The following is a 14,793-nucleotide window of genomic DNA, read 5'->3' as shown; positions in this document are numbered from 1 at the left end:
ACGTATAACTTATGAAGCTACCTCACTCCGTAATTAAGTAAAATATTTTAATCACTTAAATAGACTAAAATGTTATTGATGATAATGTATAGTAGGTTGGGGGAAGATGGGACACCTTTTCATTCTGTTTTCTCGCCCAATTTGGTAGTAAACAAAGAATTATAAAAGCGTACCCTCACGTCTCCCCTAGAACGCTGTTAATTGTTTAAAAGACAGGATATTTGGATATCATGTGCTAAAGGTGTCCCATCTTCCCCCACCCTACTGTATAACAGTTTGAGATCAACCCCAAGAGTCTTGCTATATGAATAAAATGTCTCTCTTCGGGTGATGCGGCAACCTCAGACACCGAGCAAATGTGTTCCTACGTATATCGAGTTTCCGCTTACAAGTTACACTTTAAAAACTGTTAAAGTTTTATCGTTTTAAGGGTAAAAACTTGGACAGCTTCGTATTGAAGCAATGATTGTTAAGCTCTGTTACCTAAACGAACCACAGTAGCAGAACCTCGTACCTGTAGCCTACATTGGGTAACATATTCACGCTATATCGACTAATCTCCACAGTCGAACTGGATGCTGCGACACTTGTTCACATGACTGGAAACTTTAATAAGGTTGGGGATTTGAACTTGTTTTGGTCAGTTACTATGGTAGTACTAGGAACTTAACTAACCTGCAGTAACTTGAAACTTCACCTAAATCTGTTTATAAAACACAACGTTATGCGCTATATATTGGTATTGTTCATTCCATGACAAAACAGAGTTCAATTGGTGCAAGCGGACAGCTCCGTGTAGCGGCAATAGATAGTGTTACTTTGGCTAAGCACTCAGGAGGCGAATCTGACGAACATCAGGAAGAACGAAGAAGTAAATAAATATAGAACAGAACAAGCGTGATAGTAACACAGGGGGGTTGCCTCAAAGAAACAGTGTCGACGAGCAAGGTAAGCAAGAAAAATGGGGTCATCCTGGCGCATATAGCGCAGGTTTTGGCAGCCAGGGTTGAGATTTGGTTGACGGTGAATTTGGAGGCGATCCGCGATTAGAAAAACAAAGGTGCGGTTACGAGATGATTTTAACGATTCGAGATAGGAAAGAAACTTCTAGAAATATCAATAATTTGAGATATAACACTTAAGTTACACATGTTGTTGCACGAATCAGTGGTTGGCGATTATTATGAACAGAAAAGAACAAGGACCGTTTTAAAAACAGCCCATGAACATCTGCATAGAAATGTTTGAGCACTGAGTGGGTAGATGTGGACAATGATATTGATGGTAGCTGCTAAATATGGGATAACAATTCAATTGGCTTACTGATGTACCAATATAACACGATACATCAAGATTTGATTTTTATCGTAGCACAGTGACGTAGACATAATTGACGTCATCACAGTAAAATTTGTATGTTTCATCAAAGGCTTCTTTGCTTTGTATATATTGCTAATGTTCATTAATATACGGAAGGTTTTTGGGCACGTTAAAGTAATGACGCGGGTACAGAATTTTAATAATTTTACAACAGAAGTAAAATTATCAACGTCGTTGCAGATAATTTTAATCGGGAGAGAACAACACAATGTCAGTCACTGAATTTCAATGTAACGCACAAGTAACAGCATAGAAATCTGAAGAAAAACAACTTCGCAGTATTATCTACATTAAGCCTCGGCTGCCTTTAGATTAGCGCAGATGTCAAGCGCTTTCTTATATGCGATGTCAAGATCCATGTTTAACTGGCTCATCATGTCTGCCAGCTGTGAAGAACCAGCGTCGTCTACAGAGTGAGGTCTTCGTGGTTGTGGCGAAGCAGCGTGGCGACTTCGGTTGCGAGGACCGCTTCGTCGACCGAGAATACGCTGCAAGTCACGCACTAATTTCTCGCTGTTAGGAGTTAGTGAACCGGTCGGTTGCTCAGATGTAAACGTTTCACTTTCGAGCGGTGGCAGAGTGTCTCGTACTAAAGATAAGCTTACTGGTCGTTGTGGTTGGTACGTTGGCGATGAATTCGTAGCGTAAAACTTGGCATTATGTTTATGTGCGACCTCATAGCCAGCATGCGGGTGGGTTGGAGAGGGGTAACCATTCACTTCCTCCTGTGGAACAATGGTGCCATCGAATGTGCAAAGATCGAAGGAATCGGACGATAAGATGCTGGAGTCACTATAGGTGCTTGTTGGGCGGGTTAAACTTCCTATACTGCTCCCATCATCGCTGCTGATGCTCGTTAGTCGTTCTGTGGCACTGGCAGCTGGAGCCACCGGGATCAAGTAAAAATCTTTACTGGGGGTTGAATTAGTTGGAGTTCGATGCGACGTTTGTGTGGCTGGCGACAACGGGAAGTGGATTGCGTTACTTCTGCTTTGTGGAGTTAACGAACTTTTAATATGAGGAACATGGTGGATGGTTGTGTCAGATGATGATGCGGTGGAAGTGTTAACTAATAAAGATTCGGGTATTGTAGGGACACGTTCAGGTGATGAATAATAACCACTTTCTCTATCGCGTTTACTACGCAATACCCTACGTTTACCAGTCACTACATGTGGCTTCGATTTCAATTTAAGACTATCCTTGGCTTGTAAACCACACACAGCAGCCAGTTGTCCAGCTAACGAGTTGTCGAAATCGTGTTTCTTGGTATGGTTGCCCTGAGATGGAGGTTTACCTGCGACAGTACGCGGAAGGGCAGGTTTTGCTGGAACTCGTTTTAAAATTCCCTTTAGTTGTGAATCAAATGCGGCAGCTACGTTGTGCGTCACTTGTTTCGATGTTTCTAAATGATTTTGATTCAAGTCCACATCTTCTTCTGTTTTCCGCTTGGTGTCCACAGAGGGCGGCACAATGACGTCATCACTGCACACCCACGCATGCGACGCTATATCATCGATCGTTGCTCGTTTTTTCGGGTCAACCGTGAGCATCCATGCGATTAAGGAGTGTGCTTCTGCAAATTAAAATTGTGTTATGCATTCGGTCATAATCTCATGGTAGCAGAGGTCATTACAAAAACAATGAACACGCGATGTCTAACAATGGAACAAGGATCGGTAAGTGCGGGAATGGAAACCATGTTGTTCCAAGGTACAACAATGCTTCGTGAACAAACGATATTCGTCACAATAGTTGGCTGGTTTGTTTAGCAAACCTGATACACCGCTGCGCAAAGTTGGACGGTGCTACGTAACAAAAGTTTTTACAAAGAAAGTTAAGTCTACAGTTCGTTTTACGAAGCAGGAGCTACCTAAGTATACGTGCACGTGCTTAACTATAATATTAACCTAAAGGCGCGAGCTCTAATTTGACAATTCCAGGAATCGTGACACGCATTTATTTAAATGCCGAAGCCACTTGTAGCCATCTGATGAAGTGAAGTTCGTGCCAAGTGCGCTATACAACGACACTCCAGAATTTAGCCGGTGCTCGGAATTTATGCCGACGAGCAGGCAATCAACGAACATCGTGTACATACTAATAAACTATGTTCTTAACAGACGTGCCATGATGCAACAACAAACAAGCAAATTTGGTAAATCCCAAATACCAAATAAAACTTGATTACATACATTACCAGCACTGGTCATGATGATGATGACATAATATTTAAATTAAACTTCCAACTCACCAGAAAGTTTGCTTTGTTTCCCGTATTCCCCGCTAGTTATTTGTTTCGTTAAAATTTGATAATTTCTTCCATCGAAGGGCATGGTACCGTACACCAGGGTGTATAACAAAACTCCAAGCGACCAACTGTCAACCTAAGAAATAAATAAATGTTATACAAACACTACAGTAAACATATCACATTTGCATTAGGTCAACATCAATTAAACCAGAATAGAAGCGATACATACGATTGCAACAGCAATAAAAGATTGATGTTGTTACGGGAAAAGTGCGGTGAAAGTTAAGTTCAATGCACCAGACTTCGGGCAACGCAGTGAGTACACATGACGTTGAATTGTTACCAGATATTTAGAGTGTTGTTGTTGAAGGGCGACGGAATGTCAAGGGCGTGATGTGGCTCGTTATAACTTTATTATGTTTGTCCAACCAGTAACAACAGGGGATCCACGTTTATTGTAATTATGTAAGTGGTTCAGGTCGGAGCATACTGGATGATGTCACCTTTGTGTACCCAGTTAACACGGTTGAGATATTTATAGATGACAAATGTAAAGAAGCCACATAACACAAAGGCGTAATAGCCAAATCCAATATTAAACAACACGGGCGACCGTACTTGATGAATCAACAACAAAAAGTCGATTTGTTAAGGTCGAGCATAAACGCGTAGACTTACACCGGATTTTCAATAATTTAAGCAAACACTTTCGTTTACGCATGGCCGCTTATGGAATGTTAGTTGTGCTGAGTAGAAAATATAGGCGCACGAAACCTTTAATCGTGCCCAAGACAGCGGGTTTTCCGGTGATAAATGCGAACCTCTTTCACCGAGCTGATGAAATCCGCTCATAAATGTTTCACAATGTTTTGTAGAGGCCGCTCTCGTTTTATTTATTATTACCGGGACACGGAACTATAAACCAGACCAGCTTAGAGAGAAGTTCGAGAACCTTCGATCAGTCGACACTGGTTTGACAGCTTTACTTGCGGTGCTTGCTAAGCGTGACTTTGGTACGCGAATGTAATTTTCAAAGCGGTATTTTAAACTTTTAAGTCATAAATTTTGATGCTAGTTGAACTGAGCGACGTTGCGAGGCAAATTTCAATAATCTAATAACCGACCAAGTATTTCAATTAATGAATGATTACTCTGATCAACCTGACAGCTAGTCTGACGCTGGGAATTAATAAAGGCGGGCGTTCTGGTTTAAGTTAATATTTACACTCGGTTTCCATGCTTATCTGGTGATCATAGAAATATAACTCAAAGAAATTGGCAAGGTATGCTGTGGTTGGGTCGCTTGAACTTCTGAACCTTATCCTTATCCACTAAGTACCCAGAAAAGTCGGTCTATGGTGGGAAAGGCTTATTTTAACCTAGTCTGTTGACTCACAGACTTGGAATTTGAACCCATGTGGTTTTCAGGGGCACGTTTACTGTTGTTTTTCAATTAACTACGTTCATTACTTTATATTTGCTTTCAAGTAACACCTTACTTCAACACACTAAAATACAATTGTGCTATTGTTGTTACCAGGTATCAAGTTATGCTTGAATATTAGAATAATTTTGTGCAAGAACATAAAAGTTGTGTACCTCAGGTCCAACGTAGGGAACACCATTAACTATTTCTGGTGACGCATATAATGGACTTCCGCAAAACGTCTGCAGAAGTTCGTCCGACTTGAATTTATTTGCTAAACCGAAATCCGCAATCTGTGAGAAAAAAAAACACATTAAAAATGAAGACAAACGAGTTTCGGCTCCGGTAAGTCTGAGTATTTGGCCACATCTAATTTTACAAACTTGAGCCAGTTTAGGATATTTATTAGCGTGTACACGATGTTATTGTTTGTGTGTAATTACAAGTGTAAAAAATAATTATTTGGGCAGTTCATGTTTAGGCGTTAAACCCCTTGGTATAAATAATGGCTTTAAACAGGTTTTTAAAATAACCGCACTCAAGACCCAAACACAAGTTGATACACGCCCTGACGCCCACACAATACTAATATGTAAATTTAATATTTTATTACAAACTTTTCACCTTAATAGTGTGGTCTTGGTCGAGCAGGATATTTTCAAGCTTTAAGTCTCTATGTACAATGCCCATCTACACAAGGTAAAATATGTTAATGAGTAACTTGACCCAGAAGTCTGATATAAATTTAAAATATTGTCATCATGGGTTATGTAATGTTAACCCCCAGTGAATTTCGTTAGTTTCCTAAACTGTTTCTGCCAGGAATATAATGTATAATGTAAAAAGTTTTAATTTTTTGGTTTGAAAACTATACAAATGGAAAACAATCTGAATGTAAACCAAATGCATATCTTTTTGTAAACAAGATTCGCGTATTTATAAAGTCAGTAAAACCATATTTATCAGAACAGCTGTATTAGTTGATGTGTACAAACAAACAAAGCATCACTAAACATTAGGGAAAGCATTGGAGCATGACTCGAACGAATTACAAAAACAGGAAGTTTGTGATCATTACGTCATCATGCATATGACGCAACATAAAGAAACCTGTTCTCGCTCACTGTTCCAAACTTCCGCTGAACTATATTATGGCTAGTCACAATGTTAATGAACACAATTGGTTATTACCAGTTAAAGCTGGAAAACTACGAGGCGATGAAACGGTGATTGTAAACAATTTCACATAAACTTAAACTCATGTACATGACGTGCTCGAGTGTGGGACGTTTCATAGAAAATGTGATTGATGAAACGTGCTCTGATGCTGTCATTTAAAGTTAGTCGGGCAAGAATTAATCGATTGCAATGACGTCGGGACGTTTAATTAAGCCGGTGTATTATCTGGAGGTATGCTGCATAATCGATGTTAGTTAAGTTGATAAGCTCAAGTTCGTATTCATCGTTTACAGATTTATAAAACAAAAACAGAGCCATCATATGACGCATATCGGCATATGTAGTGATGATATTGTGTTTTTATACGTAGTATATGACGTAATAACATCATGTATGTTACATAACCTTGATTAAATATGTAAATTTAGTTCAATGCGTCAAGCTACATGATTCGGTTCGAATATTTAACATGTATACCAGACCACCCGAAGTGGTGTATTATTACGATCGGCGTTGCGTTGATAGATACTAACACATGTGCCCAAACCATTCTTTACCTACCGCAGCGTCCGTCGCAAGTTACTTTAGGAAGCGTACATTGCGTGTTTGAGGTTTTAAGGATCTCACCTTGTGGCAATAACGAACGGCAGAGATGATTTGGCGAAAAAACGATCTTGCTTCCTTGTCACAAATTCCACTTTTGTTCGCAAGGTAATCGTACAACTCGCCACCAGCGGCGTATTCCATCACTATTACTATCTTATCCTGGTTCTCAAACACTGGAAACAACATTCAAGGTTTTAATTGCAAAGTCTGGTAGAGAGAACTTGATAACCTTGTATTGTTAGAGCGACACTTGCTTTGTTAACGTAATATAATACACCGTGATATAAAACGAACCAACAACAGGTGTGTTATTAAACATTGATCATAAGGTACATGTGGAATATTTGGAATCGCATCATTACCACTATTTTGACGATTTCTTACATGTTGGGTTCAATATACAGACTGTATAAACAGCAAGTGAAGCATGAAATGTTGACTGTAATTTTAAAGAGAGGCTCAACTCTGGTTAAAGAAATAGCCGTAAAACAGCACCTCAAAATGCGGTTGTCTGGGATCAGTGGTGCGCGACCACATCGGTGTCAAATAAGGCCGTTGGGTGGAAAGTGAATAACAATGAATATCGTCTCATATTGTAGTTCGAATATACCTACGAACTTAAAACTACCAAGGACATAATAATTTGTTGTGGCATAACGTCTTTATTATGCCTTATGGTGATTCTTGTCTCTAAACAATTATTTACATACAACATAAAAATTTCTGCTTACCTTCGTATATTTGAATAATATGGTCGTGTTGTATTGATGACATTATTTCCATTTCACGTCGTATATGTTTCATATCTACACGGTCTTTTACTTTGTCTTTTTTTATAGTTTTCACTGCAACCTAGAATTAAATTAAAAACACATGTATTAACATTGTTGATAATACTTAAACATTACAAGCAATTTTAGATCACATTATGCAGACGCGTGAGGACAAACGTGTTACTGCTTTGTTAATAAATATAGAGAACTTTCTCAGAAGAACAAAATGAAGTTGAATGTTGGAGAGAGATCAGATTGACCAATTAAGATCAATGCTAATTTTATAGCATGGCTTTAAATCGATTGTATTTTGACTAATTCATTAAAGTAATATCTTGCTGCAATTCACTGCAGTGAAGAATATTACGCAAAGTCAATGTAGCGATCGTGTGCCAGGCAGTGTCAGTGTATGACAAACGCCTATCCGCACCAATACACAATACTGGGGTAATGCAAATCGACACCAACTATTTGATGTTGTTTTATTGTTTCCAAACAAGAACAGTCACCATCGGAATTTACCGAATTAAATCTTATGCACCATTTTAATGGAAAACCTTTGCTATGTTGGTAATAAGTAATAACATTTAGTTTAACAAAAAAAAACATAAAATGTCATTTGAATGTGAACAGTATGAATAATCAGTCTGACTTTTACCAAACAATTTCAAATGAAAAAAAATACAAAGTAATATGAACATTTTGTCTATGGGTGGGGTAAAGCTATGTAATCGTTATTATATAACAAGCCAATCGATACGACAAATATTTCAAAGATGCGAAATAGCAAATGATAACAATATTCAATGAGATTTATCTATTGTTACATAACAGTGGGTTGTTACGTGGGAGATTGGTATTTCCAATAATGCGCATTGTGATGTCACGATCAAACAAAAGCCGTTTGTACATGTTCTATTAAACGGTCATAATCGAAAGCTAATTACCCATCGTAAATAGGTCGAAACATCGTTAACAGACAAACGGTGTTAGCGAGTAAGCTGGTTTCTTAACCTTCATATTATAGAGCATCACCATCTTTGAAGAACAATACATAACAACATGTCCATTGAACGGACAATATAATACGAACCAGGTGTTTCAACAATAACGTTGATGTCTTAATGATAATGAGGGCCGTCGACTACGGGCATACTCTGTTTATATACTTTTCCCAAAACATTTTATTCAACTGGTATTTCCATTTCTGACGTGTCAATGAATCGAATGATCATTATACCAAGAAATGAAGCGCGATTTTCTCTGATAGTGACGTCACAATTGTTTCGCACGGTGTCACTTTTGTTTGTATTATGTTGATGCTTATACATGTATGTGGGTGGAATACTGCATTAAAGCAGAGGCTGTTTTACCATGGAAAATTTCCAACTAAACCTAAAAGCAATATATGTAGCTTCTGGTGGTATGACTCATTTCTATTGACACGGTATTTGAACGTCGGTTTACAACAAGTGGGTGGAAAACATGCGATCCTGATGCTGGTGGTAGCTTGGTATGGTTCGTTACACAGAGTCCACACACAAGATCATAATAATTCAATGAGTGGTATTGTGGTAATAAGAAATCCGGGTGATGTTTATAAAAGCTGTAAAAGCCTAATGTTGCTTCTTTGTTAAGCACAGGATGTGACTAAAGCTGTTTTGTGTGGCTGACCAGGTCACATAACAATTTCAAGGGCAATGTTTCAGACAATACATGCAACAGTTTGTCATTTATAACACACAGCTCGTTGACAGCTGCCGTACTTCTATTCAATAAAACAAAGCACCAACTGTAGCCAATGGCGGCACCGCTTGTAACTTATATTACCCCGTAACAATTGTTCAATGCCAGTGTCGAACAAGCTACAAATAAAATTTATTGCTCTGCCGACAAGGGAATAAAACTGTTATTTTGAAAGTTTTCACGTGCCTTGCAGTTCGAATGGTAGTTAACATAATGGTAGTTAACATAATAAGAAATCTTAACGGTTTGGTATTGAGGTTGTGTAGGGGCAATGAAGTCGTATTTTTTACAACGCAAAACATTTCTTTAATAAAAAACATCGCAAAAAGTATGAAGGAACATTAACTATGTCATTTTTACAATATGGAAGGTGGAAGCATCAAGGCATTGTAGTTAACAATGGCTTGGTGGTCGACGCGACAGGCGCCAAGTTGGCGTCGGCAGCCTCGTGCTGGGTCGACTAACAACTTGATGTACTTCGCGTGGCGATTTTTACAAGCTGCTCATTATACGTTTTACGAGGTCGCATGAGAGATTACACCAAATGCGATATCCGTTGTAACGGAAGAAAGTGTTGACAAAGACAGTGTAATCAAATGTTCATTGTATTGTTGTGTACCCGCAAACAGGATACGGTAATTATCATCGGCTTGCCATCACATCTGCGTAACAGGTTGCACACGCATTACATTATTACTACACTCCACCCATAAACTGTGACTCGACTAAAATAATATTATTATCTGCATTGTTATTTGTGCAGCTGCTACTATATACAGCAGTTAGTGTGTACTATATGTTACACTGTACCATCAAATATATAGAAATTAAATTGATGATTTGGGGGGGTAGGCTATATACTAGGACGACTTTTATTTATAATCACAGTAAAATTTTACACCACAATATGCATTAGGAATGCCAGGAAACTTAACCTTCACATGGAATTAAATTGCAAAAAAGCAGGAAAATAAAATTAAATTTGAAAAAATCAACCGCGTTCAACGGAACGATCACATAAAAACGCTTGGGTTTTACTTTTAGCCCAAACGCTTGTAAACATAACATGTAATAGTTAATGCTCATCGAGTTCCTGAGAGAAAATGGGACGTACTTGTAATGTATGTAAGGAGAATAGACTCACAAACAGGTCGCTTACGTACGAACTCGCGTCACCTATCCTCTTGTGACGTCAAATCTAAGCAAACGAACTAAAGAGATAACGGATTCACTACGTCGTATTCTATAACTATGTAAATGCCTGATGACAGAAATGTCTTAATCTATGTTATGTAAGTGTTAACGCATAATATCAACGATCAGGCATTTGTAAGCCATTGTAAATCCTGTCATATTGTCCGTGCATTTAATTCAAGGACCAAAAGAAAAATTCGATTCTTCATACTTACCACCAGTAACAACTGTTCAAGGTTCAAGTGGTTGATGGTAAAACTCATTGTGTGCTAAATTAAGGTAAATTTACGGTCAACAAACTTAAGCCACTTTTAATGACGAAGAAGCCAAACTCGACACCAGATAAAAGGAACTTAGTGTATTATTTACATTTCAAACAAAGCAGGAACAACCAGAATATTTCGCCACATGGTACAAATCGTATTAGGCTGATGACAATAAACACGTTTTTATTCATTTCACCAGTATGTGTTTACTGATTCTATGTAATTAATAGCAAGTATGACGACATTAAAAACGTCACGCGCACAACGTACGTCGTATACACAAAGGTTTTTGAACGAAATCTGCTGTGGACGAAACGTGATAAGCACTATCGCCGGTGAATCAACAATATTTGCGATTTTAGTTTAGGCAGTGTTTTTACCGCGGTAAGTGTATAAGCCAACTTTTATGTTATTTAAGTGACTACGACTCAATAGACCGCCAGAAGTTTGTGTTTGACGTCACAAAACGATCAGTTGATTCAAATTTAGAGTTTGACTCATCGTTACGCGTAGGGCGTTTCATTGTGGTTAGCGGTTGCCATAGTGAACCCTAAATAACCTGGGAAGGTAAAGTCGCTTTCAGCGCATTGAAATTCAATTAACACACGCGCCACTTTTTGCGGTCACTTCTAAATACGGAAAAACGTCAAGCGGCTTCTCAACAACCATCCTCGCTTTGTTTGCTTTTCGTGGAAAAGTTCCCTTCAGTGAGTGACGACTTTAATGAATGCAACACATAATAATATTTAAATAAACAATAACGACTTTAAATGAATGCAACACTTAATACTATTTAAATAAACAATAATTTGCCTGAAAATGTGAAACGTCTTTCGTTGCTTAATATAACAATGAATAAACCACTCGAAAAAGAAAATAAGTGCATCGTAATTGATTTGGTTTGTCCTAAATAAAAGTAAACCGCAACTAATTTTACCGTTGCATATCCAATGTACATTTAGTTTTCATAATAGATGCATGTAACAAGCCAATCCGAAACTTATGGGCGACGGCTGTTTGCCATTTGGGAGAAAGCAGCATTCATATTAAGCCTCGGAACATGCCGGCGCGATTAGATTCGTCTTCAGATAGAAAAAAACGCGGTTTGCCAGGATCACGTTTAAAGTGTAAACAACAACGGAGGGGAATTTTTCGCCGAACCATAAAAGGCATGTGACGGAACAACAAAATAGGATTGGTTGTATACAAGTGCCGAGGTGAAATACACATGACTATATAAGGAGTTATATGACATTTCCTGGGATTCCATTGGAAGGTTTGAATCAACGTGTTCGGTTAAACTCGCGCAAATAAACGGTCTTGGAATTATGTTAATATTTGCGGACGTACATCTGACAGCTGATGTCAAGAAATTCCTTGAAAGATAAAATAATTGGCTTGTTGGCAGACAGCCAGTTACCATCTGTCAAGTAACATGAGCAACAACGAACAGACAACAGAAAAAGAGAGATTACAATAACTAATCAACTTGGATTTCGTTAATTCCTGACCGCATAATGACGGACAACACACTGCGTGATGTTTTCAATGTTGAACACGGCGATACTTTAAAGCAACTTATGTCATCGTAGTTTACTAATTACATCAATTACGGAATTATAGAGTACAGTTACGAACCTCTAATTCTTAAAATTATAACAATAACAACCAAAAAATATCGGGTTTAACACGAGACTAAACGCGTGCGTTTTAATTTGTTGGATGTGCACGCATGAAGGGGCGGTGCAGTAATATGAATAATTAACTGCAGGGTCACATTTCTTTCTGGGATATAAAGATAGCTTTAGTGCTGCAGCTGTTTGCGCGACCGGCCAACTATTTTGAAAGTTACATTCTCCTCAGCAGAATTGAGTGGGACTTCGTCAGCATAATTTCAGTCGTAAATAAACCATGAATCTACACACAGCATATCTGTACATATTTTGGGTTATCCCCAGTTAAATTTTAAGCATAGAACATTACTACAACAGATTACTTCAATTGAAGGATACATAATCTGGCAAGCGGTAACTCATGCAGTTACAGATACACATCCTGCTGAATCCAAATCTAATTTGCAAAACAGCTTAACAGACACAACAAACTATTCGGTTGTTGTGGATCTTTCTTTAATTGTGTTCTTTATACAGGAATATCTAGTCTTTGTAGTGGTGATATTTTTAACAATAAAACTTAAAAAGAATTGTTAATATTTTACTTTCAAGCAAACAACTTGGTGGTCCGTCGATTGTTTAATGCAAGGAGCTAATCAACGTTACTTTTAACACAAAGTATATAGAATATAAGTATTTACTACACTTTCACACACCCTCAAACCTACTTCAGATACAAAACCAATTTTAACCACAATTGGTTATAATTATATATGCTTTTCAAAAACACATGAAAATATATGTATATATACTTCCAGATTTAGAAAATTTTGAATCAGTTATAAAACCTTCCGATCTTTTTTCCAAATCTATTGATCTGAAAAAGCCCAAGAGGATATACTTGGTTCAATTGTAATTAAACACGACCACATGGTGGTACAGAAGAAGCTATTGAAGGTATAAAGCTTAAAGAAACATTATCTTGAAAGTATAAAGAACACCGTTTTAAAAAACAAAATATATATATCATATTAAAATGCGATACTATGTGCTTACCAAATTTCCTGTATCTCTGTGTCGTGCAAGTTTGACTTTACCATATGTGCCTTTTCCCAGATTATGGTGGAATTCATATCGACTTTTAACGTTGTGACGATGTGTGTGACGAACCGGCGATATGTAAACATTTTGGCTCGCAACAGGATTCACATTAGTATTATTACATTGATCTGAACTTATCATGTTATTGTATTGTGTACAACTATAAAGAAAAGTCATTAGCTTTAAACAAGGTATCTAAAATGAAGTTTATATTTTATGCTGCATGTGCTGAAATGTACACTAACTACAAAATCTTTAGATAGTAAAAGCTAATGTGTCCGCTCTAAACCAAATTTAATTAACCACACTAGAATGATTGATTGGAGCTGTCGGTCTCTTATACCAGCATTAAATATGAAAAACTTTGCTGTGGCCTTTAAATCAACACAACTGTAACAAAATACAGATAGTTATCTTTTGTTCAATGCATTAGAATCATGTTTATGTTTTACTTAAACTATTGTGCTCATTAAAAAAGTTAAATATATGTCTATATATACATAAAATGTTTATGTGTAAATAACATTCAGCATTATTTGAAAATAAAACTTTCCACGCATTTATTAGTTAGCATTAATATAATGGTTTGTGTTGTGTATACACATTTAGAAATAAGTAAAAAGGCATGACTTGCAGAATTGCCTAATTGATAAGCATAAAAATAGCTAATATTTCTAAGAGGTAACAAACTGCAGTTAAAAATCAATCTTTCAAAATTTCTATCTTATCATGTTTACTTACAACATACATGCAGTGTGAAAGAAATGCTTTCATTGTCAAAATAGCTTACATAAACTTGTTCATTTGGCGCAAAATAAACATCTATCTTGTTCAAGTACTTGTTTACAAACCTAGCTAGACAAGTGCAAACGTTAGTTACCATATTAATGTAAACAATGACATCATTTCTTTGCGTACTTTCAAAAACGTTTAACACGTCGCATAGCCGTACAGCAGCAGCACTGACTAACGAATGAGAAAAGACTTGACACAACGATTTTATAAAAGAAAAAGAGGGCAACAACAAAAAACTGTGCTCGAAATAGACACGCGCATGTCTCTCGTTTGCGTGACAACAAACTGACTCACTGTTTCCATCTAGCGATTTGCTGAAATTATTTGCCCATTTCAATTCATTTTGACCAGACTTTGACCATAGTTGATGTTGACATTCAGTTTGCTTTTTTTAATTGTTTTTCTCATTATTGGTAAATATTAACGAACACGGTATTTATTCAAGCAACTTCTTTACTTT

The 14,793-nt window shown here is 37.3% G+C and overlaps 1 protein-coding gene across 1 annotated transcript; it reads right to left on the bottom strand.

The window, feature by feature from the left end:
- Positions 1 to 722: 722 nt before the first annotated feature.
- On the bottom strand, positions 723 to 14,473 carry LOC149742429 (NUAK family SNF1-like kinase 1). Its single transcript, XM_089894004.1, has 7 exons — positions 13,494 to 14,473; positions 7,577 to 7,697; positions 6,867 to 7,018; positions 5,685 to 5,750; positions 5,234 to 5,353; positions 3,635 to 3,767; positions 723 to 2,956 (listed from the first exon to the last, which is right to left on the bottom strand). Exons 1-7 carry the CDS (start codon positions 13,713 to 13,715, stop codon positions 1,671 to 1,673), a joined length of 2,100 nt encoding a protein of 699 aa, XP_089750130.1. The 5' UTR covers positions 13,716 to 14,473; the 3' UTR covers positions 723 to 1,670.
- Between the last annotated feature and the right edge of the window lie 320 nt (positions 14,474 to 14,793).

The sequence above is a fragment of the Ciona robusta genome, chromosome 1 (genome assembly GCF_009617815.1).
Source record: "Ciona robusta chromosome 1, ASM961781v2".
NCBI classification, from domain to species: domain Eukaryota; kingdom Metazoa; phylum Chordata; class Ascidiacea; order Phlebobranchia; family Cionidae; genus Ciona; species Ciona robusta.
Note: the sequence above shows the minus strand (reverse complement) of the source record. Positions and strands in the feature narration are given on the sequence as shown.